At 36.9% G+C, this 25,368-nt stretch overlaps 1 protein-coding gene across 1 annotated transcript in view; it reads right to left on the bottom strand.

The window, feature by feature from the left end:
• SLC15A5 (solute carrier family 15 member 5) overlaps window positions 399-25,368 on the bottom strand; it is an 84,775-nt gene continuing 59,805 nt past the window's right edge. Inside the window, exons 8-9 of the mRNA XM_021092295.1 lie at window positions 6,811-6,919; window positions 399-2,124 (exon numbers count right to left, since the gene is read on the bottom strand). Coding sequence (XP_020947954.1) covers window positions 1,977-2,124; window positions 6,811-6,919 — 257 coding nt within the window. The 3' untranslated portion in view covers window positions 399-1,976. The remainder of the gene's footprint in view (window positions 2,125-6,810; window positions 6,920-25,368) is intronic.

The raw sequence follows: 25,368 nt of genomic DNA, 5'->3' as shown, positions 1-25,368 counted from the left end.
CAACAAAATAAAGCAGACCTTTTTTTTTTTTTTTTTTTTTTTTTCCCCTAATGGTGAGAAACTGTTAGAGCTTCGCACTTGTACAGAGATGAGGTGCTTAAAGGTTTCTTGATCTTTTAGGTGTTCATTAAACCCAAATTGCAAACTTGGCTTTTAACCTTTTGCAGCAAAGAAAGCTTCTGAGGCAGATCAGAGATTGGCCTGTTTCATCAGAGCACAAATGCTTAAAAAAAAATTTCAGAAAAGTTACAGGGCAAGAATGTTTGTCTGTAAGAGCTTGCCTTTTTACTTCTCCTCAGAACAAACAAATAAAAAATAGTTTGAGTAAGAGAAACACCTGGTGCTTTACAGCTGCTCTTTCGCAATTAAAAATGCATATCACACCAAATCAAGATGTATAAATCTTTTATTCTACAGATCTAAAATATTTTAGGTATACACAAGGGAAATGCTTAATTGCAGAATCACTTGCAATCAACTGATAAACCCACCTCTCCTATCCAGCTTGTTAAATGCAGTAGCACTCAAATTTTAGGGAGCATAAGAATGATTTGGGTGTGTTTGTCAGAACTACTGATTTCTGGAAAAAAAGTTTTTTTTTCTTCTTTTTTACGGCTACACCTATGGCATTTGGAAGTTCCAGGGCTAGGGGTCAAATCTGAGCTGCAGCGACTGGCCTATGCTGTAGCTTTCAGCAATGCTGTATTCTTAATCCGCATCATCACGGAGACTACCTCGGGTCCTCAACCTAAGCCACTTGGGAACTCCTGAAAAATATTTGGGTTAAAGCAGTCTGTGGTAGGGGCTAGAAAGATTTGCCTGAAGCAGGTGGTCCTCAATAAAACTTGACAAGCACAGCTACAACTAAGGTATGAGGCATTAGTTGTATTTGACTTTTTAAAATGAGCTTTCCCACATTTCTTTGCTTATACAGGAAAAATCTCTTTTAGAAGACCATTTCTTGAGGGTGTCTGAGCTGGTGGCAGTGGAGACCAAAGGATGTCTAAGGAATCTCTGTAAGCATCTCTGATTTGATCACTTGTCCCCCTCCCAGCACTTATTTTAACTTTCCCCAATATTCTTCTTTCTTTAATCTCAAATATTCCATCATTTACATTTACTTTACAATTTCTTCAGTATGTGAATATTCTCTTTTGTGAGGACCTCTATTTTAGTAAGATTGCTTTTTAATTCAGAGAAAATTTCGTTAATTCATAATTTGATAGTGTAATATCTAGATGAAATATAGTAATGTTATGTATTGGTTTATCATTTACTCTGACATAGACAGGAGATGACCACCCTGTCTGGCATGTAATATGTGCTCAATAAATGTATTGAAAGAAAGAATATTAACATACTGTTATTTAAGGATATAGTGAAACTAAAAAATGTCATATACATTGGCTTTAATAGCCGAGCCATGGTAAATAGTTATAAACTATTGTGATGTATAAGAAATGCTAATTTTTATTGTCATAGAGTAGTCATTTAGACTTTGAAATTTACTTAATTACTAGTAAATTAATTCAAATGCATAACATGTTAATGCAAAGCATTCTAGTTTACTAGAGGACTCATAATTAGCCTTTGTAAATAAAGGACACATAATTTTCAAAAGGCCACTCCCATACATTTTAGCTCTTTTTTTTTTTTTTTTTTTTTTTTTTTTTGTCTTTTTAGGGCTGCTCCAGCAGCATGTGGAGGTTCCTAGGCTAGGGGTCCAATCGGAGCTGTAGCTGCCAGCCTACACCACAGCCACAGCAACGTGAGTTCTGAGCCACATCTGTGACCTATGCTACAGCTCACTGCAATGCCAGATCCTTAACCCACTGAGCAATGCCAGGGATAGAACCTGCGTCCTCACAGATGCTAGTCAGACTCGTTTCTGAAGCTCTTAAACTAAAATGCATAGTGTCCAGCTGAAGGAAACAGTGAATACTCTTCTCATAAGACAGGTTGAGTCAAATAGAGTTTCACAGGGCTGTTTCCCAAAGATCAATACTTGAAGAAAATTCCCGTGTACTGCCATAAAATTTCAGAGACTTTTCATGGAGGGGAAGTGTTTCTTCAAGATTACTTCCACTGATGTGCTGGGCATTAAAATGATTTAGATTACAGTATCTAAAAAAGAAAGAAAGTAAGCTTTTTTTTAAGACCAGATGTAGATGACTTGATAAATCATTTGCTCCCCCTGCCCCGCCCCTCCTTGTGCTGTCTCCCTCTTATTATAGGCCTATAGATACTGGCACAATGTGATGATTATTTAAGAGCACTGCTCCCCAGAACAGTCTTTATAAAACCACAAAAGGAGTTTTAGGACATATTAAAGTGTCTCACAAGGTCCTTTAGATGGCGCTCTTTTACAACCTGCAGTGAGTCTGACAGTGAGAGAAACTGAAGTCTAGAATGATCAACTTACAGATTTCATGGCAATCAGGACTCTTGAAAGATTTATCAGACACTCTGGGAGTTTGCACATTTGGTGCTGAGATCGTGAGGAAAAGACCATTGTCAAAGAAGAAATCCATGAATGTATTTCTAAAATGTGTACCCTCTACCCTGGACCCAAGAAAAATCTGTTTTTCCCATCTTTGAAGTGCCAGGCACCATGCTAGGGCAGAGTACTCACCCTGACTTACCAGATTCTCATCACAACCCTGGAAGGATCGAATCATTCCCATTTCACAGACAGAAAAACTGAAATTCTAAGAGGTTAGATACCTTGCTTAGGGTTCAGATGTGTAATGGTTGGCAGAGCCTGGGTTTGGAACCAGAACTCTCTTATTCTGAGTCCTGGCCTATTCCCGTTATGGCATGCTACCTCTAAAAACAAATTACTTCTTTCTTTCTTTGTCTTTTTGTCTTTTCAGGGCCACACCAGCAGCATATGGAGGTTCCCAGGTTAGAGAATTGGAGCTGGAGCTGCCAGCCTATTCCACAGCCACAGCAACGCCAGATCTGAACAGTGTCTGCGACCTACACCACAGCTCACTGCAACGCTAGATCTTTAACCCACTGAACGAGGCCAGGATCGAACCCGCAACCTCATGGTTCTTAGATTCGTTTCTGCTGCGCCACGATGGGAACTCCAACAAATTATTTCTTAAACATTTTTTAAGAAGCTCTAGGAGGAAAGGAATTTATTCACTGCTAGTGAAGTCCTCATGCCTTGACCAGTGCCTGGTACAGATGTCCAGTAAATATTGGTTGAACGAACAAATGAATATGGGCCACAAATTCAATTTTATCAGTCTCTGAGATAAGAGATTTTTTAAATTTATGATGGTTGGAGGGTAATTTTACCTTCTTTTCTTTCTCAATATATTGCTAAAAATAACTAAGAAAAGGATACTCTTGCATAACTGGTCATTGGTCTCTTTCAATAATTGTTACAGGTGATGCAAAAAGATTACTGGTATAATTAACAAAATAAATAAAATGACATCAACTTTATAAGATGTCTTTTACAACACTGGAGGGACAGAGGTGTCAAGTCCTAATAACAAGTACCCTTCTGTTCTCTTCCCCCATAAACATCTTGTAATATCTTTTTATTTTAGCATCTATGTGGGATACATATTTATATTAAGCATTGTAGAGATTTTTGTTTAATACCCCCAATCTGGAGAGCCATAGGTGTGTTGTGTCACCATTGCCCTAGTTCAGATCTGATGGAGGAGGACTCCGATACAGACAGAGGCAGGGGACTGTTTTTGTAGAAATGGAAGTACGTCTGGTCTGACATGCATGGAATATTTCTAACTATAGTCAGTTAAGTGATATCCCACTGACTCTGACAAGATTAGTTTGATTCTAGGACTTATATCTGGATTGTATCCCACTAATATAAACTTGATAGTGAGGTGTCCTATCCTCAGACTTAATTCCATCTGTGTATTAGTGAGAGTGCTGTTTCATCATTAATCCACTGGCCTCGAGATCTTGGGGACAAAAATAACTTGGGACTGCCCTGTTCTTCATAGATTTGTCTCCATTATCTATCTTTGAATAGATACACCTTTGGGTTTGATAAAGTTGGACTGTGATTGGAAGTATATTGAGGTCAAACACCGTCTGACTCATAAACAATATGTTGTAATAATACCGTCACTGGGACATCTGTGTTTTCTCTTATTTCTTTGTTGTATCCTTACTGTTTGTTTGTGCTTGGCAAAAACAATGAGTACAGAAATAAGCTGGAGTCATGCACTTGTCACTTCAGGCACTGATCTTACTGCCTTGGATTCCATACAGTTTCTTGCCTAACTCTTCTGGCTCTGCCCATCCGACCCCAAGGGGAAATAGGTACTCAAGGCACTGTGTGCCTTTGCAGTAATGCCCTTGGTTCTAGCTACATAATCTCTGCAGGCAAATTTTCAGATTCTCCTTTCTTCTGAAATGTGACACCCATTATTTTCCTGTGGAGGCTGACTGACAGATGGTGGCGGGTATAGTCACTTTAACTGAGGGGAGGGTTTCCGCCCGCATGAGAGTTAAGGATTGTGAGAGCACAGGCAGAAGGCTCCTCTGTAACAGTTAGAAGCAGCATCAGCTAGGAGAAAGTGTTAAGGGCTTTGGAGACAAACAAACTTGAGTTTGAATCCTAGTTATATGAACTCAGGAAATTTTCTTAGCTAGACTTTCACTCTTGTTTTCTTATGTATAAAGTAGAATGGTAAGATCTATGTAACAGGGGATGAACAAACATGCTGTTTAAGGCATAGGAATGCTCAACTTATGGAAAATTAATTTCTTTCCTCTTTGCTTTGTTTCACCCTCTCTATGGTTCCTTCCCTCAAAAAGTATGTAAGAGGAAAGAAAGTTTACAGGAGATGGAGAAAATTTGGTAAAAAATTGATTTATTTCTGAATGGACTCTATGTTATCCCTTAGTCCCTTTCATCTTTGGCTCCTCCAATCTCTAGGACTTTGTATATTTTCATTTTTTTCCTCCTCTGAATCCCCTCCACCATTTCTCACTTCTTTATGGTAACTCACTTGCTTGACAATCACAGAAAAAGAATCACACTTAAATATTTTGAGTACTAGATGCTAGCTCCATGTAGATCAGTACTTTGCTTTCTTGGATTTTATTTTTCTAGTTCCTGGAACAATGCTTAATATGTTGGTTGAATGAATGGATGGATGGATGAATAAATAAGTTCTTGCACTAATAATTCTGGTCCCAGGGCTAGTTCAACTTGAATTCAGCCCACAATCATGGCCATCTTGGCCATATTTCAGCATGAGTCTAAGGTGAATAATAAAAATGAGGAAGAAGGGAGCATAAGGCAACATATATGGGGCCATTATTAAGATTATTTCTAATATTTTTGAGCAATTACTCATCCTCACAACAACCTATGGCACAATGACCACTCTTCTTATTTTCTTGTTACAGAGAAGTTGAGGCTTCTCAAGGCTAAATAGCTAGTTGAAGTTTGGGAATCCAAGTTGTGGAACTGGAATCAACTGGGCTGCCTCTAGAGACTGTCTTTTAAACTATTTCATGAAATCAGGGTCAAATCTTATAGTAGGAGAGTACGTGAAATTGAGAAACAGTGCAGGTACATGAGAGTTAGCAGATGGGCATATGAGAATTAGCAGATGGGCACCACACATGTGTTTGGGAGAAATGGACAGAGGGGAGAGAAGCCCTGCTTTCAGTTTCAGTTTTCCTTGCTGACTCTTCTGCTGCAAATCTGGGGACATTCCTGTTGAATCCTTCTGCAAGAATCTGATTTTCTAATTTGGTTTTCAATCTAAGAGTGAGATGGGTATTTTAAGAAAGTTAGACATCATGGAGGGTCACTTAGATGACATACACTTTTGAAGGTAAGAAATTTCAAAATTCAGGGAGCTGCTAAGACTTTTGATTTCATCATTAATTCTGTCTTGCCTGGGTTTTAAGTGGCTTTCTTATGCTGAACCTATGCCCCACAAACACAGGGGCAGAGGTGGCACTAAACATTTACTGATACTGACTTTATGTCCTTCTAATTTACCATAGTACCTATCACCTGACTGATGTTCCAGAAGAGATTTATTAGATGAATAAAAGAAGGATTCAGGCAAAGGATATGTGGCAATGGATGAGATACTAAAAGACTAAATAGATAAATGAATGGAAGGAAGTGAGGAAAATAAAGATCTCTTTAGTTCCCATTATGTTCCTTTATCAAAATTCACCTTCCTAAACCCCACAAAAGGTTGGAATTACTGTCTTTATTTTGCATGTGCGATAGAAGAGGCTCAGAGAGGTTAGACAATTTACTTGAAAGCACACAGCCATCCAAGAGTACATCAGTGAGAGGGAGATGTGGGCTGGCAATAGATGGATGATAGATGATACATATTAAGGCACTGAATGGTCTCAGATGACTGGCTAAATGATTTTGCACAGTTTGTTTTTGACCTTGAAATGGTCACTGCTGCTTTAAAGGCCTGAGTGGAATCCAAATCTTAAGCATCATTAGATTTCTAGCTATTTGTTTAATGATATTTGCTTTTAATGATAATGACTCATTCATTCTTATTATCAATATGGTTATTTCTCATTCTAATATGGTACTGTACAGTGGAGAGAAAAATCTTGCTTTAGAGTTGAGCAAAGCATTATTTTCTTATTAGGACCAATGGAAAAAGTGAAGTCTAAATTGAAATTTCTTGCTCTGAATATCTGTTGAATTTTTCTAATATGCTAATTTGTCCGGTCATGGAATACGGAATTCCCATTGGCTCAGTGATCGCTCCCAGATCAATATTTCATGGACTCACAAATTGTTCATCTCACCACACACTTACTTACCTTTGTGAAACACTCCAGAATCCCAGGACGTTCAACAACGTTAATGATGCCAAGAAGAAGAAGAAGCTTTCTAAATTGCCTTTGTTTAATGTGTTTGGAAACCAATTGCCTGTTTGGAACAAATGTAATTGTTATTCAGCTACAGAATTGTGAGTTTCTGTGAATATTTTATCATTCCACAATTCATAGAGCTTTATTCGCTTGAATAATATCTACAAAACAAAAAAGCACATCTGAAGCTCGTAGTTAAAATTCATTTAATTCTGTAATTAACAGTAAAATAATAAGCATAGCATGCCAAATATTTTGAAGGTCAAAAAAACCCCACTTGAGTTGTATAACACAATATAGGTGTCAGAAGAACTAAGTTACAAAAGTAGCCCTGAATGGGCTATTAATTTGTAGGAACCATGTTTGTCTGATTCACCCTTACATATCTAATATCTAGAATAGTGCTTGGCACCTCCATAGAGATTGTTTGGTACATATGCACTGAATATATGAGAACTGTTTGCCATCACCAGAGAGTCAGTTGTATATGCTAATTGTAAGGTTATGAGATAATGTGTGTAGATGCCAGATGTTACTTTGTTTTGATAACAGATAAATCCAGTGTTACCTTATTATAATATCACAGACCCTCTTGGTCAAATACTTGAAGTCTCTGGTTGATGTAAAGGTTTTTTTTTTAACCTGATGAGTAATTCCTTCAGTTTAGTACCCCTAAGTAAGGAACCTTTACTTCCTTTTGATATCAAACTTGAGTATATATGAAACTAATTAATAGAGTTTAAGGTAGTTGCTTTTACTTTGCTCCTAAGTTGTGACTTTTGCTTTGTATTTTTGCTAGAACTCTCTTTTCATATCTACATCTCTTATCTATATATCTCTATCCATATCAGCTTTATTGACACAGACACACAGACACACACACACACACACACAGACACACAGACACACACACACACACACCCCTTTTCTAAATGGGTTTTGAGAGATTATTGAATACATTACCTGAAATATGATGTATTATGTATAACAAATGCATATAGAACATACATACATATATATATACATATTATATAATACGTAACATACAAATATAATACCTATATACATATGTAACATATCATGTATTTTATAGAACATGTATATTATGCATGCAGCACTTATTTTTATACAGTACTTTTAAAACAGCATTGGGATCTTAGTATTAACAAATAAGTCACAGATTCATAACATTATAGAAATTTAAAAAATTGTTTAAAAGGCAAAAGCTATCTTCAGAGAGAGAGAGAGAACTTAAGTTCAATTGCAGTGCTGAATGGGCACTATATTTCCCCAAAAATGTTATGAAGTATAAGAACAGGAACTGAAATCTTTGTAGAGTCAGACATCAGGGTTTTTGGCATTTACTTGCTTTTTTTTTTTTTTTTTTTTAACCAGAGCAGCTCCTGCATTGGATTGTGAGCAATCTGTCTATGTTCCAATAGGCTTGATCTTCAGTGTCATCTTTGGCACATGGGTTATGGGTTGCTTCCTGAACTAGAATATGGTTCTTGGCCTCTCCCTTGACAGTGTATACTTTTAAATGGGGTTTGAACTAAATGCTCTGTTCAAGGTTGATAGTCAGCAAGTGCATAAGCATGACAGCTGTGAATAATTGTGCCATTTCCCATTTAAAGCTGTTTCTCTTCTGTCATTTAACTTCTCAATGACTATTATTATGGATCAACCATGAAAATTAGCTTGTGTCCATTATAGTCCAGGACCTATAATGAAATCTGGTATTGAGTTTAAAGCTATTTTGTAAGTTCTACTTCCCCATTTTATTAATTTGTGTTCCATTACAGTAGGAATTTATGGTTTTATTGCTATATTGACATGCCACCTTTATCTGATATTTAGGAGAAATTTCACTGAATGTCTCCCTCTATGTCTGTCCGTCAGATATTGTGTAACCCTCTTAGTGTGTGTGTGTATAGAAACTAAACATCCGATTGTACTTGAATGGGGGAGTTAGGGTGCATGTCAAGGTAACATGAGATAACATCACACTTACTTTCGGTTAAGAACTAAGCCATCCTGCTAAGCCTATTCAAACAGTCCTATTTCCTTATTTCTCTTGAATTAATATCCCAATCTTATTTCTGTCCTTTTCATTTCACATCAGCACTTTACATGTCATACGATTATACCATTTTATCACTGTTATTCTCTGGCTAGAGTAAGAGGAGTTTGCGCAGAGTATGCAAAGCCTCAGAATTAACATGATGTTAATTCTTCTTGGAGAATGAATTTTGGTCCATAATAAGTAATTGAAAAGACTATATTGTATAACAAAGGCAGATGAGGGAGAAGAATGTAAATTTTGTAAGATCTTTAAAGGTAAAACATAGTATTTTAAGAAATTGTTCAACTATAGCAAATGCCAGCCTATGAGGAGATGGCACTAGATTCCCCCAGGCATGCTGGTGTATTTGCGTCTCTGTCTTTGTGAATGCTGGGGTGGGCACAGATGAGAAGCTTTGTGACTTGGTATTACGTGCATGTGGGGTGACAGGAGGATGTCATACTAGAAAAGTTAGAGAAAGGTAGTGGAACTCTTTGAGTAACACAAGATATTTTGAGAGTGGAATTATTTTTTAAAATAAAACAAAAGCGTGCTATACACCCAATTGAATTCCTGACCATGCTCCTCTCTTCTTTCTTAAGTATCACTTTTAGTGTTTAAGCTTTCTTCCTAATCCTGATCTTCCTTCCGGCCCCATATTTTTGCCTTATTTAGCTATAATTTAACATTGGCTATGTAGCTAATTTACCTGGTGAGCTTCATGTTATCTGAACTGATAACACGGAATAAACACTAGTATCAAGTTGGATAGAGAAATTCTTCATGAAGCTTGAGTTGGCTTTATATATAGAGAGAGTATGTGTCAATGTAGAGATAGCATTGTGTATAAAAAGATATAGAAACAACATAGGCTTCAGGATCAGAGGGACTTTTGAAGTCTTTGTTATTTAATAGTTTTGTTGTTGGCCATTTGCCCAAGTGGACCAATCGAGCCTTGGTTCCTCCTCTCTAAAATGATACCAGTACCTCTCTCATTGAGCTGTTATGAGAAGTAAAAGAGATAATGGATGTCAAGGGTTGGACACAGATGAAGCACTCTATAAGCATTAGATTTTCACCTCTCCCTCCCCCCTTTAGAGGTACTCATACAAAATCATGTAGCTGAACTTGATCTTGGGCCCATTTCCTGTCATATATTTCTTCATGTTCTGTGTGCCATTTTTTTTTTTTATCATTATCCTAGGACTGGTTGTAAAATGTTCCATTTAACATTGTCAGTTGACTCAGCTCTTAGGTACTATAACTTTATTTTAGTAGCTTATAAACTTTTATTGTCGTAATTCACATTTGTGCCATTTTTCATGTGACATTTCTAGGAGCTGATTGAAATCAGGAGCATCCTTGCAAAGGGAGAAAAGCGGAGACTTTAGGTCTAGAATGGGACTAACTAGACTTCTCTAGATCTTAGCTGGGGTGGACAGGAAGGTTAACAACATGAGAAAAAATAGCCCCATAAAGAGTCTGAGGGATGGCGAAGTGTTGTTGGTTAATGCTGACAGTGAGCCTAACACATACTTTATAACCAGCTAGTTAGTAATGAGTGTTAGACTGTTAAGAGAACACTCAGAAAATATTTGGCATTGTTCATAGTTCCTCCACATATCTCTTGCTCAGCTAGATTTATTCACTCATTTGAAAATCATTTGTTAAGAACTTTTCAGGTGCAAGGAAATGGGCATTCAAAGTTGCTTAAGAAAAGGAGCTCATGGATTAATAAGGGAGACATGCATACTTTATTTTATTGTGCTTCACAGGTAATGCTTTTCTTTCCCACACACTGAAGTTCTGTGGCAACCTTCTTCAAAGCAAGTCTATTGGTGCCATTTTTCCAACAGAATCCTTTTTTAATTAAAATACGTCCTTTTTTTTTTTTTTTTTTTTTTTTTTGGCTTTTGTTGTTGTTGTTGTTGCTATTTCTTGGGCCGCTCCCACGGCATATGGAGGTTCCCAGGCTAGAGGTTGAATCGGAGCTGTAGCCACTGGCCTATGCCAGAGCCACAGCAACGTGGGATCCGAGCCACGTCTGCAACCTACACCACAGCTCATGGCAACGCTGGATCGTTAACCCACTGAGCAAGGGCAGGGACCGAACCTGCAACCTCATGGTTCCTAGTCGGATTCGTTAACCACTGCGCCACGACAGGAACTCCCATTTTTTAAGACATAACGCTATTGCACACTTAGACTACAGTATAGTGTGAACATACTGTACTTTTATATGCATATACTTTTATATGCACTGGGAAACCAAAAACTTCATGTGACTTGCTTATTAATTTGCAGTGTCTCTGAGGTTGCCTGTAATGCCTGTAATGACTTGCAGGAACTGGACCTTATCGATACTAAATAAAATGTTTCTATTTATCTTAAATTATCACAGTCACTTTGGAGATGAAATTATCTAAACTAGTTCTTGTATTTTATTGACTGAAGAGTGAAAGTACCGAGAGGTAAAGGGAAACATCGCTCAATAGAATCCTCATTTCTTACTCTTCCAACTGCATGAATATAGCCCCTAATTGGCGCTAATGGAACTACTGATTTTTTTGACTTTCCTTAACATCTTCTCGACAGTTTAAAAATGTTTGGACAGCATTCTCTGAAAAAGCTTACCCCATATACCACCTAAAATACCTATGACATTTCCATCCAAGTCCTGGGGTTGATATTCAACCATTGTGAGACTCTTAGAGTAATTTACACTAAATTTAAGGCTTTTGAAACAGGGTTGAAAAATACATACGGTGACCCACACATGCTATGATGCTATAAACAGCACAAAGCTGCTGATGGGAAATGGGAATGTACTTATTCCTGCCCCATCCCATGTCCTATATTGTGAGGCCTAACATGTCAAGGGCTGCCTTTCAGTCTTGAGCATCACAGGCCCCAAAGACCTGACCACACGTTTTCCTATTTCCTTCGTCAGATATGTTCCCCACCCAAGGGGTCCCTTCCTGGCTAGTTTTGCATTAGCCACACTGGCTACATTCTGCCTGGTGCTCAACCTAACAGGTTTCACTTCCCTCCTGGCCTTCCACATTATTCAGACAAGCAACCGTATCCTCCTGTGGGAACTAGAGATCACCTCACTGTTTTGTTGCTGCAACGCCTACTCCTCACCCCCAGACCTTGCTTGTTGGCTCTCTTCCTGAGTGCAACCTCATAGGGCCTGCTCTGGTTCCATGGGTTGTGAGCATAGGTGACAAATAAGCTGCTGTCAGTCTCATCTGCCCATGTTTTTAGCATCTGATACTATTTGGGGAGGGCATCCTTCCCTCCCGAATGAGGTAATCAGGATGTGCCCCCCCATCCTCATATAAATCAAGGTCAATTCTAGTATCTGCTGTTGGTCTAATGCATAATTGCTGTTTAAGGGAGGGGAAACCCTCACACACCCCTCTAATCAGTGCCAATGCCAAGTACCTCTGCTTCTAAACTACATCAGGGAGAGGAACTTCCCTAAACCATAAGACAAGAAGTAATGGGAGCATGGCGCAGTCAGGGGACACTGCATCCAAAGATTAGAGTTCTCAGAAGTAAAGCATTACAGATGAACATGAGCTCTGGGGAGCACCTGAGAGTCAATTATGCTGGAGACTGCAAACTGTCATCACATTGTCTGAGCAGAGTGTTGGAGAACCAGAAAATGGGGTAGATAGAGTTCTCACTGAAGCTCAGCCATCTGCTTATTGCAGTAACATGGGTTTGAATGGGGCACTTTAATAGAAGACTGTGGCAAAAATATGGAAAGTGGCCAGACATAAGGAAATCCTTACACATTCTCAGTTAGTAAATACAGCTTCTTAGTAAATCTCTTCCTTGAGGCTGAATAAATAGGAAAAAAAATCCATATAAGGGAGGAAAAGTGATGATAATACATATTCTTACTGTTGCTTACAAAAAACACCTCAATACAAAATGACGAAGGTTAAAAATAATAATAATAATAATAATAATGAGAAACTCATAAGGCAAAGACAAAAATAAAATAGAAGCAAATACTAATTTTGGGAAAAGTTGAATTCAAAGGAAAAACCATGTCAAAGGGATATCCATGTTCTTTTTACACTGATTAAAAGCATAATTCCAATTGATGATTTGTCAATGAACATCCCTTAGGTAATGAAATAAAATGAAATCTAATGGAATCACAGAGTTAAAAACCAGGTAGATAAACAATTCTTGTGAGTGATTACATCACAGTGATCAATTTTTGATAGAATAGGCAAAAAGGAAAATAATGTAGAAAATCAGAATAAAGTGACTGGTATTTGCTGTACACCTAGAACTTACACAATATTGTGAAACAACTTTACTTCAATCTTAAAAAGTATAATGGACTTGGCAAGAGTTTAGTTAAGACTACAACATTGTTTGGTACACAGAAAGAAGTTATAGAACTTATAGAAGTTTAGATAACTTCAGTGACAAATCAAATTTATAGAAATTGAAGATTCTATTCCTAAATAACCAGTTGGTCAAAGAGGAAATGAAACCCACAATCACAATATATTTAGAAAATGAAATGAGAAAATGGCATTTGCAAATTTAGACATACAGGTATAAATTTTATAAGAGGCACATTTAAAGGTACATTGTTTTTATTTTTAGAGTAAGAATGAGCACAGATGAATCAAACATTTGACATGAAAAATTAGAAAACAAGTAAACCAAATCTAAGGAAAGTAGGAGGCAAGAAATAGAGCAGAAAGTCGGTATCTTAAAGTATATTAAATAGTTCTAAGAGCTGATTCATTGCAGGGAAATATAACAACAAAAACGGTAATAAATCCAGTCAGAACGCACAACAGGGAGTTTCCATTGTGGCTCAGCAGAAATGAACCCGACTAGTATCTATGAAGATACAGGTTCAACCCTGGCCTTGCTCAGTGGGTAGGGCATCCTGTGTTGCCATGATCTGTGATGTGGGTCGCAGACATTGCTCAGATCCCACGTTGCTGTGGCAGATGTAGCTCTGATTCGACCTCTAGCCTGGGAACTTCCATATGCCGTGAATGCGACCCTAAAAAAGCAAAAAAAACCCCAAAAACCAAAACCAAAAACAACAACAGAAAAGAATGCACGACAAAAGAATCAGAAGAGATAATGTTCAGTTATGAGTATGCTAAGTTAATGTCAAAAATCTCACAGAAATTGGATGATTATCTAGGAAAACATTAATTGCCAAAGTAGAACCAAGAAGAAATGGAAAATCTTAATGGCAAGAATTAGCAGGGAAACATTACAAAGAATGATTCTCAAAAGAGACGCTTGGTCCTGAATGCACTTTTGAATTTTCATGGAAGAAATGAATCTTCTCTCTGAATCTTCCAGAGCAAAAGACCATCAAGTATTGATGCTACTGTGGATTGTTTATCCCATGTATGTTAAGATAATTTAATATTGAAAAATCTATTGATGAAATATACCATAACATCAGGAACAGTAAGAAAAAATCAACAGGTAATCTCAAGAGCTGCTTAAGAAGCATTCAGTAAAATTTAACCTGATTTATATACATCTTAGAGATAGAAGCTTTCTTGGAGTTCATGTCGTGGCTCAGTGGAAACAATCTGACTAGGAACTATGAAGTTGTGGGTTCGATCCCTGGCCTTGCTCAATGGGTTATCTGGCGTTGCCATGAGCTGTGGTATACGTTGTAGATTTGGCTGGAATCCTGCGTTGTTGTGGCTATGGTGTAGGCTAGCAACTGTAGCCCCAATTTGACCCCTAGCCTGGGAACCTCCATATGCCATGGGTACGGCCCTAAAAAGCAAAAAAAAAAAAAAAAAATTCTTATGATAAAGAATATCCTTTAAGATTCTCCTGATAAACCTACAAATAAGCTTAATGGAAAACTAAGAAAGATTCATATTAAGATCATGAGCAAGATGAAATATGACTGTCTTCTGGTATTAACATTTCCTTGGAAATTCTGTGTCCTGATGAGGATGCAAAGCACAGGAGTTAATATCAGAAATAAGGATAAAAATTATATATTTATGTTAAGATTAGAGAATTCTGCTATAAATGTAAAAGGATCACCTAAAATACTCTCATAAATTTATGAAGAAAGTTTAAGAAGTTGGATGCAAGATGAAGACAAACATTAATAATCTCCCTATGTAATAGTGATTAACTCAATGAGTTATAATGAGGGAAATGATTCCGTTTGTAAGAACAAAAAGAAAAAGAGCATTAAATGCTTATAATAACTAACAAGAAATGTTCACGATATATATGAAGAGAAGAGAAATTTACTGAGCTGAATTTTTAAATATTGAATAAATTAAAAATGTTATACAATTAGAACATGAACTATTGTAAAAGCTTCCCCCCCCCACAATTAGCTAATAACGTTTACTAATTTTATTAAATAAAAATAGGATTTGGTGGAAACTAATAACATAACTTTAAAATTCATATGGAGGTACAAACCATAGGGAATGTGACTTTTATGTTCACATGAACTGGAGATTTGCACTTGCCATCTGCTTCTACACAATTGAATCATGAGCTACTGCAGCTGCCAAGCTAAGGGTGGAGAACAGGAGTGAGGCACTCTGTGTTCTAGGAAAACTGGGAGAACAGGTCTTCATATAGATATTATCAGTTGTCAGGAGATGATTTCATGAGCCCAATTCTTGCATCTCCTTTTTAGGTAGAAAAGCAGTAAAATCTTTCATGGTGACTTCTGCTTCTTGTGACTAGCAGAAACCTTCATGAGATTAATAGTAACCTTCTGTAAAAATGTGTATTTGATTGTATGTACCTCCCGCTTCGCCAAAATCACATGTATGCTGACCTCCCTGCTACTTTTTTGGAGTGGTATTTCAGAGTTATCTGAAATGCTGTCTCCTGGACTATAGTCCTCATTTTGCCCCCAGTAAAGCCTAACTCTCATCTTTTAGGTTGTGCATATTTTTAGGTTGACATTCACTATATTTTTATAAATGAATAATGATCATAAGAAGTATGATTAGTAATCCCTGGGATGCATTATATATCATTAAACTGTAATAATTAAAAAGAGGGTGATTTTAAGCTAAAAAATCAAGAGACAATTGAAAAGAATAGGACAGAAAGATAGCCCCAAAACAGTTCTAAGATCATCTAGAAGACTATGGTAAAGTGTACATCATGAACTAATTAATTTCATTCCAGTTATTCTATGGTTGTGGAACATTTTTGTTTAATTTACTTAACATATATCAGTTTATGCTGTGAAACTTGGTTATTTGAATCACAAAAATAAGATATGAATGAGAAAATTCTTTTCAAAGTATTAATTTACTCTGGGTCACTTTGCTGTACAGTGGAAATTGACAGAACATTGTAAATCAGCTATAATAGAAAAAAAATAAAAAAAAATTAGTCTACTAAAATTCCATAACTGTAGATAAATGCAATGAAATTAATCACAGTGAGAAAGGTTGATAGGTTTGATTACCTATATCAGCCAAACACATGTAAAACAAACTTATCTAAAAATGAAATGTTTGGTTAAAACTGGGAAAATATTAGCAATAAATGACAATGATAACTTCCCTAAAGTTTAAAGAACATATAAAGCAGTAAGAAAGAAAACACAAATATAGACCAAAAGAAAAATGGGCAAAGAATATATGTCACTTCATGAATGAAAAAAAGATAACAATGTTCATAACATTAAAAATTTCAATTTCCTGTTCTTAAAAATAAAAATTAAAGTAACAATGGAATATAATTTTTGCTAGTCAGATTGACAAAGATTAAAATATTATTATGCTCAGGGCTGAAATTAATACATTGAGACAAGTATTATCCTACCACAATGTCATAATTGATGTAGCCTTGTAGAAAACAATTTGGCTTTGCTTCTCAATAGTCTTTAAAATATTTATCTTCATTGAAAGAACAATAACATTTTCAGGATTCTATGCTAAGGAGACAATAAGTTGATGTACTTAAAGATTATTTTAAAAAATGCTCACCTTAGTAATATTTATAGTATTAGAAAATGTGAAATAACCTAAGTCTTCCTTAAGAAGGGAAAAGCAAATTAAGATATATATCCATTCATGTAGTGAAGTAAACCAATCGATTGTTGAAGTTGAACTTTCTTTTTGTTCTTTTGGAGAAGAATATCGAATGTCATGGAAATATGCTTTCAGTATTTTTAAGGGAAGAAAAAAAAAAGGTGGGTACTTGGTACAGATCTGTTTATTGAGTTTTCAGCAGGATTTACCCAGACCCTAATTTTATTTAACATATACACTTATATAAATTCAATATCTACATACACAAATAAAACATTTTTTGGAAGAAAATTTATCCAAATAATAATTGCCATCATCTTTTCAAAGTCTTTTTCCACCCTTCTGTATAGTTTGGATTTATTTCATCATATATTACCTTATGGCAGAAAAATACTGTTTTAAAACCACTTCATCAAACATACTTTTGGAAAATTTGACTTCTAAAAATCATTTCTGATTTATTATAAAAGAACAGAAAGGGGTGGATTTCCATCATAACCAACTTCTTCAGCAGTCGAAGTGCTGAATAATAGCCTCAATATTGTAACTTGGAAGTTATGTGCTATTTGTGAAACTGTTCTAAGATTTTAGTTTGGAAATTATGATATCCCAAGTTACAATAACTGGTCGATTCTGAACTATTCAGTGACATTTCACTGTATTCACTATTCAAGTCCTAGATTTACCCCTACCTCAAGTACACATGGCATTATTTTAAGTGCTTCAGCATACTGCTTTTGATTCAAGGCAGATTTCAGCTATCTCTTTCTGGAGAAAGATGCAGTATTTCCCCTTTTTACTAACTACTCTTTTATTCGGAATGTAATGGAACTTTGAAAATCTTAAAATGTGCCTGTTAGAATTATTCAAATGATAGGTGCACAGAGCAATTACTTCCTCAGATTTTTGTTAGATTTTTAATTTTTTAATTTATTTTTGTCCATGCCTGCAGCATGCAGATGTTCCTGGGGCAAGGACTGAACTTGTGCCACAGTGGCAGCCCTAGCCACAGCAGTGATGCTGCTGGGTTCTTAACCTGGTGAGCTACCAGGGAACTCCTAAATTTTTTAAAAAAGTTGTTTTATAAAGGAGGTTCATCTAGCAAACATCCAAAATTGTTGAGACAAAACTGAAATGGGCTTTATACCTTACTTTATTTTAAGCATATCTGTCACTTCATTATGTGCTTTTTGCTTGGGAGACACGACGTATGCAATTACAAAGATGTAACAGTCATTCTCTGGGGTGGATGTGCTTCTTTGTCTTGGGAAATAAACCCTAAGCAGTAAAAGAGCTTTGGAGTCAGGAATCCACCTTGGCTATAGGATTTGGGCAACTTCTATGGCTTTCTGAGCTCATTTTCTTCTTATACATGGTGGGGCTACAAATACCTACCCCTAAAGAATTGTTGTGAAGATTTAATGAAATAATATCTTTGTGAAATGCATAGAGCAAGGTCTGCATATAACTGACACTTAATAAATGTTAATTTCTTTCCTTCCTCCTTTCAGTAACCTGATTTAAATGCTTCATTTGAGATTCATAGCTCTCCTACCTGAGTTAATTTTTAAAACACATTAATTTTCATGATACCTGAAGGAAATAATACCTAACAACTATATTCTAACTTTGGCTTTTCTATCACTTTTTCATATTCACCTAATAACTACTCAAATTATTATGAACCTCAATTTACAGACAAGGAAACAGAGGCACAGAGAGGCTGCACCCTTTGTGTAAAGTCATGTAAAGAAGGCAGAATAAATATTTGTTGAATGAATGGGTGAACCTAGATTGGGCCCTGGATCTGCATACGCTCCATACTTTGTTCTCATAGCAGTGTCTGCACTGAGACTTAAATTTGCATTTCTACTTCTTGGGAATTGCAGATTAAAAATGAAGTGAGCTTGCTGTTTCCAGAAAGGGACATGGTGTCTTTCAAAATTGTGGAGAAATCTCAATGCATTGTTCATCTGAACTGCGAAACGGGCCTGGGTGCTATTTGGGATAACAAGCTTTCTTATAAGGGTGAGTTCATTCTCTTGAAGAGCACTGGGAGGTAAAAATCCGTCAAGATAGTGTGTTCTCATGATGATTTCAATGAATTATCATGGAAATGAGTTTTAGAAGAGAAGTAATGCTTTGTGATAATAGCCCGATAATGCCATTAGCTATGAACTGTAATTGTAATAGCATTAGTCAAATGAATATATCTGATATTAATTTGAGTGTCAAATATTTCTATAAGATTCTTCTTGTTAATTAAACATCAGCCTAGGTTTTATTAATTCAGTATCTCGACAGTACTTGCACATAGTAGGAACCTAATATGTTTTTTAATGCACTGAACTAATAAATCAGTCTCTAAGTGGAGCTATTTAAAATAATAAAATATTGAATTTAAATAACATCATGGATATAGCAGGAAATCCCTCTATATCCCAAACCTGCTTGCTTTTAAGTCTGTTTTCGCATTTGCACCTCTAATTAGCTAATGGTGTAGACTTAATTTTAAAATTAGAGAATAAAAGTTTTCTCTTTTTTTTTTTTGCACATTCATGGGGAAATAGCCTATAAGATTTACCCCAAATTACTCTAATTCAAGAACATAGTCTGTGCCTTTCTTCCTGTGTCTTGTGGTCTTTAGACCATTTAAAAATCTACCAGACATGGGGAATTCCCATTGTGGCTCAGGGTTAAAGAACTGGACTAGTATCCATGAGGATGTGGGTTCGATCCCTGTCCTTGCTTAGTGGGTTAAGGATTTGGTGTTGCTGTGAGCTGTCATGTAGGTTGCAGATGACGCTCGATCCCACCTCGCTGTGGCTGTGGTGTAGGCCAGCAGCTACAGCTCCAATTCATCCCCTAGCCTGGGAACCTCCATATGCTGCAGGTGTGGCCCTAAAAAAGCATAAATAATAAATAAATAAATAAATAAATAATCTACCAGACACAAACTATTATATTTGGAATGGATGGGCATTGGGGCCCTACTGTAGAGCACAGGGGACAGTGTGCAATTGCTGTACAACAGAAATAGAAGAAATATTGTAAATCAACTGTTCCTAAAAACAAAAACCAAAAAACTGAATGTGGGGTGGGGGGGAGAAGAAAAAAAAAATCCACCTGACAGCTTCTTGCCTGCATTGAACACCTGAATATCAGTGGGCAAAATCATGCTTCATATGGTTTGGAATAACCCTTCAGGCTCATCAGTGTCAACTGGGGCCTTCAACACTGCCGCCAATCTTAAGATCTCCTCTAAATCATCTTTTTTGCCTCACTGCCCCCCCACCCACAGATTCTTTCTAAGCTTCATTCTCATGCTAATCCCATTTTACTTTCGTGAATGTTTTGCTGCCTACTTCATTAAGAAACTTGGAAGCCTTGAAAGGGAGGCTTCAGGATATTTCTAATATGAGAACTACACATCTGCTTGCACCTACACCCACCCTCTCCTTTCTTGCTCCTGTGCAGGAAAGAAGTATCCACCCTCCCATGAGAAGTCAATCTCTCTTCTTTTGCATTTTTAACCTCTCCATTTATACCACATATTTGCACCAGTTAAATATGCTCAAGTATGTCTCAAAATGTTAAAAAAAAAAAAATCTTGCACCCACATTTAAGTTTCCCAGATGAAATACAGGACACACAGTTAAATTTTAATTTCAGAGAATTGAATTATTTTTTAGCATAAGCATGTCCTAAATATTGCACAAATAATTTTGTAAAGTATAATTTATGTAAAGTACTTCCATAATATTACATGGGACATACTTATTCTAAAAAATATTTAGTTTACTTGCAATTCAAATATAACTGGGTGTCTTGTATTTTTATTTGCTAAATCTGGCAAATCTACCCACAGCTTCCTCCAGCCACCACTTTATTTTTTAATTCTTCTTCAAAGAAAGTTCTTCAAAAGACTTGTTTAGATGTGATGCCTTTTATTTCTTCACTTACTAGATATTTTTGATCCTATTTCAATCTGGTTTTCTTTCCCTTCCTGAAGTGACTCTTGCTTAAGTTATCAGTGATGATAATGTTGCTAAATTTTGGATATTTTCCGGTCTTCACTCTACTTGATCTCATAGTAGCATTTAATACAATTTCATCATCTCCTGTCTTCTCTTCTGTCTTCAGTGACCACACACAGACACACACAAATGTGTATTTCCCCCTCCCCTCTGGCTGCTCCTTTTCTTCTCTGGTTGGCCATTTTCCCTCCATCTAACCTCTAATATTGAGGCTCTTCAGGTCCAGGTCCTTTTTCTCCTCATTCCTTTTTTTTTGTCTTATGTCTTTTGAGGACTGCACCCGTGGCATATGGAAGTTCCCAGGCTAGGGGTCTAATCCGAGCTGTAGCTGCTGGCCTACGCCAGAGCCTCAGCAACACCAGATCCGAGCTGCGTCTTGTCTGCAACCTACACCACAGCTCACGGCAACGTTGGATCCTTAACCCACTGAGCAAGGCCAGGGATCGAACCCGCAACCTCATGGTTCTTAGTTGGATTCGTTTCCGCTGAGCCATGACAGGAGCTCCTTCTCCTTGTTCTTAATATTCACACTAGATAATTTTATTCACTTCCATGGGTTCAAATGCTATTTTTGTGCCAGAGATTCTCATAATTGTATTCTAACCCAGATCCTTTTTCTGAGCTCCAGATATTTCCATTTGGATGTCTCATAGGTAGATCAAACAATGTATTAAACAATGACCTGTTTGTCTTCCAGTGTTCTCCATTTGGTAAATAAAAACTTTGCCCACTCAGTTGCTTTGGGCAGACACTGGAATGCTTCCTTGCTACTACTCCTGTGTCCTGCATCCTACTGCCTCCTGACTCTGTTAAAACCATTCACTGGGTACTGTTGATTCTACCTCTAAAATCAAGCTTATTTCCATCCACATCTTCTCATCTGCCTTCTTTCTCACTAGTTCATTACTTCTGTAGACTAGTCTCTTACTTCATTTGAGCCCTTCCTGCTTATCCCAAGCCGTTTTTTTCTTTCCAAATTACACTGCATCCACAGTGATCTTAAAACAAATAAATCATGTCACTTGCCTGATGCCTTTATAATTTCTTTTTGTGTTAAAAAATACTTCTAAGCCAAAGATCCTGCATGATTTTGATTATGCTTCCTCATCCTGACTTCATGCCATCCTCCCTGAAATTTTTGGGTTACTGATCTTCCTCTGAGTTCTTCTGATGGACCAGTGATTCCTTATTTTTATAGGTCTTGGTATGCAATTTTTACCAGAAATACTTCACACTTATGCTCACCAAGTCAAATACTACTTATCCTTCTAATGTCAACTTCAGCACATTTCCAGGCACTCTTAGCATGAACATGGATGTGTCTGTAACTCTCTATAGACATGTAAGTTTGCCATGAAAAGGGAGCTCCACTAATGATGGGTGGGTCCATGAGGCCAAGAGAATTTCAGAATGTGCCTTTATTTCATCTCATCCTAATCCAGTCTTGGAATTGAAGCTGAATAGGGCAATTAAGCTCTGCATTTATGGAACACATTCTTTTCTGAATAATTATTAAAGTGCCAAACTAGAATATCATATTCAAGATAATCCTAGCCCACTTGGAAAATGCTGAGGTCACTCGGCATTGCAATAGCAATTACAACATAAATCATTACTTGTGTGCACCTTTATATCTACTTCCTCTAGTCCTCATAGGTGTCTTCAAAGTTGTTAGGGACATAATTTTAGAGATGGATAAATAGAGACTCAAAAAAGTTAAGTAACTTGCTATCAGGGATGACAGTACTTTCCTCCATCCTTCTAGGTTCTTCTGACTGGTCTAAGAATTAAATTGACATGAGAGACAGATTAACAGGGAGAAAATCAAATTTAATTTTGTCTCCATGTAGTCAGTTTTTTCTCATTTCTTTTCCTGTGGTTGATTTCTAGTTCATACCATTGTGGTCAGAGAAGATACTTGAAATAATTTCTATACTCTTGAATTTGTTGAGGTTATTTTTGTGCCTCAGTATGTGGTTGATCATTGAAAATGTTCCATGTGCACTTGAAAAGAATGTATATTCTGATTTTTTTTTGGATGTAATGTCCTGAAAATGTCAATTAAGTATAACTTTTTGCTGTCATTTAGGATCTCTGTTGCCTTATGGAAACCCCCCACACATAAAAAGTTTCAGACACAGAAAAGTGTGGTATATATGCCATCCTAATGTAAAGAATGGGATATGGGCCTTCCAAGGACAGGAAGGTCATTCACAGGATGATCAGAAGAAGAGCAGATATTTGGTAATTAGATGTTTGCCCTGCCATATAGATCAGTTATTACCAGAGATAAGATTTATCTCTGGTAATAACTTTTTTTCTGGGAAAAATAGCCAATTTAATTTTTCTATGAAGTTAAGGGAGGGGCAATAGAGTCTCCGCTGCCTTTAGCTCAGAAGAATCCATATGCCAAAGGGGCACATCTTGGGGAGGTCTGTTCTGATCCCCTAGTGTTCAAGCCCTCACAGCTTATTAAGGGCTGAGTTGAGTTTGAGTTCAGTTGTTTGACTCAAAGTTCTAACCTTTCTGCCTCTTTTGAGCTAGCAGAAATGGATAGCTGCCCTCCATATCGAGGGTGTTTTGGATTTTGCCCCAATGCTGTTATGAACCCCAAAGGCCAGCTGGCAGCTCCAAGGTTCTGTGTGTGGAGCCAAAGGTTGAGGGTGTAGAATAAGTCGCTTCTGGGTTATACAATCTTGTTGGACTAGGAGGATTTCTTGGCTGGTTCTCACTGAGGATCAAGAGCAGGGTTTGCCCTTGGAGCACTGGGGGACCTGCCATGTTAGCTGTGGGAACAGTGGTACTATACCAGTTGACGGTTACGAAGAATATGGCCTGTCTAAAGGTGAATCATAGGGTAGCAGGCCATTTCTTCTCCCTTCTGGCTCTCAAAATCTGTCATCTCGAAATCTTTACGAAGTTGGACCTGAGGAAGCACTGATGTGAATTTGAAGAAACATGTCTCAGAAAATAAGCATGAACCCATGAAATCCAGTTGAATAGCTCTCTAGATGCACAAATATTTTCCTCTTTCAAGTTTCTTGCAACTGCAAAAAAAATTCTTGTTTCAAGAACGACTTAGTGATTCATGCTGACATGGCTGTCAGTGGTCTCAATAATCATAGCTATTTAAATGAGAATTTTAAAAGATTACATTTTTAATTTAAAATGCTCTTGGTGGGAATTAAACAACTAAATTCTTTGCTTCTTTCCTGGGCTCTGAAGAGGAAGGACTAACAGAGACTGGAAGATGTGTCCCTTGACCTCTCGATTCTGCCCAATTATCCTTTTTCTCCGAGACATTTTGCTTTGGATCTTTCAATCACCTACACGTCCATAACTAAGATGTCACTCGTCACTGAATTCTGCTTTGTTATTTTCGTCAAAAGGTAAGCTGTAACTCACGCATGTGAGAAAATTGATCTGGTTGCTAATGGCATAGAGTCAAAATAAGCAGTTTGACTGACTTCTTCACTCCCTTTTATTAGCATTGCTACTTTTAGATAAACTATTCCTGAAATGATTAGTGTGGGAGGATGGGTTTAGTCTTGTATCTTCTCCTTTAAAGCACTCAGAGTTAGATATCCCAGAAGGATCAGTTTTCTCGCTTGTACTGAAAATGTCACTCTAACAGTTATCTGTCTGCACAGTCAAGTTTTGAGAAATCTTTTGAATTTACCGCATTCACACCATTCTCCATCATGCTGCTAAAAATGACTAATGCAACCTGGAGATGGGGAGACTGTGATAGCTGATCATCTTTTCCAATCATCTGCTAACACACACGTACTCACATACACACATCCTCGGCTGACACAAATCCTTAAAGGTTTAAAATATCCTATATGCTAAATGGAATGTGGAGGCAAGTGGGATGTTTCAACATATAGCTATAGTGTTCATTTCACTATGGTTGGTTCTGTCAAAAAGAAAACAAAAAACAAAAAACTGGTCTGGTTGTTTGATTAAAAATACCAATCTTATTTCTAACCAAATGGGCCACTTTAAACATTATTTTATATTTAAAATAATCTCTGGCATGCAAGTGTTCAAATACATTATTTAATTTTATCCTCTTGCCGTCTCTGAAAAAAGTGAAGGGCATCGTTTCCTTTTTTTTAAATAAGAGGAAGCTGTCTTAAGAAATGATGACCTACCTGAAGTCATGCAAACAGTCAAAGGGTCACTCTTTTTAGGGGCCCTAATTAGTCCCCATAAATCAGTTTAGGGTCACTAAAACCAAGTCATCTAAATAAAGCTCATTTCCTTTCTTGATGAATGCTGTTCTGATGGCTAAAGGGACTGTCACAAATTCAGATATATCCGACACCCAAAAGAACATGTGACCAAGTCTTCTGTGATGTCA

Source organism: Sus scrofa, chromosome 5 (genome assembly GCF_000003025.6).
Source record: "Sus scrofa isolate TJ Tabasco breed Duroc chromosome 5, Sscrofa11.1, whole genome shotgun sequence".
Lineage (NCBI taxonomy): Eukaryota > Metazoa > Chordata > Mammalia > Artiodactyla > Suidae > Sus > Sus scrofa.
The sequence above is the reverse complement of the archived record's forward strand: the minus strand, read 5'-3'. Positions and strand labels throughout refer to the sequence as shown.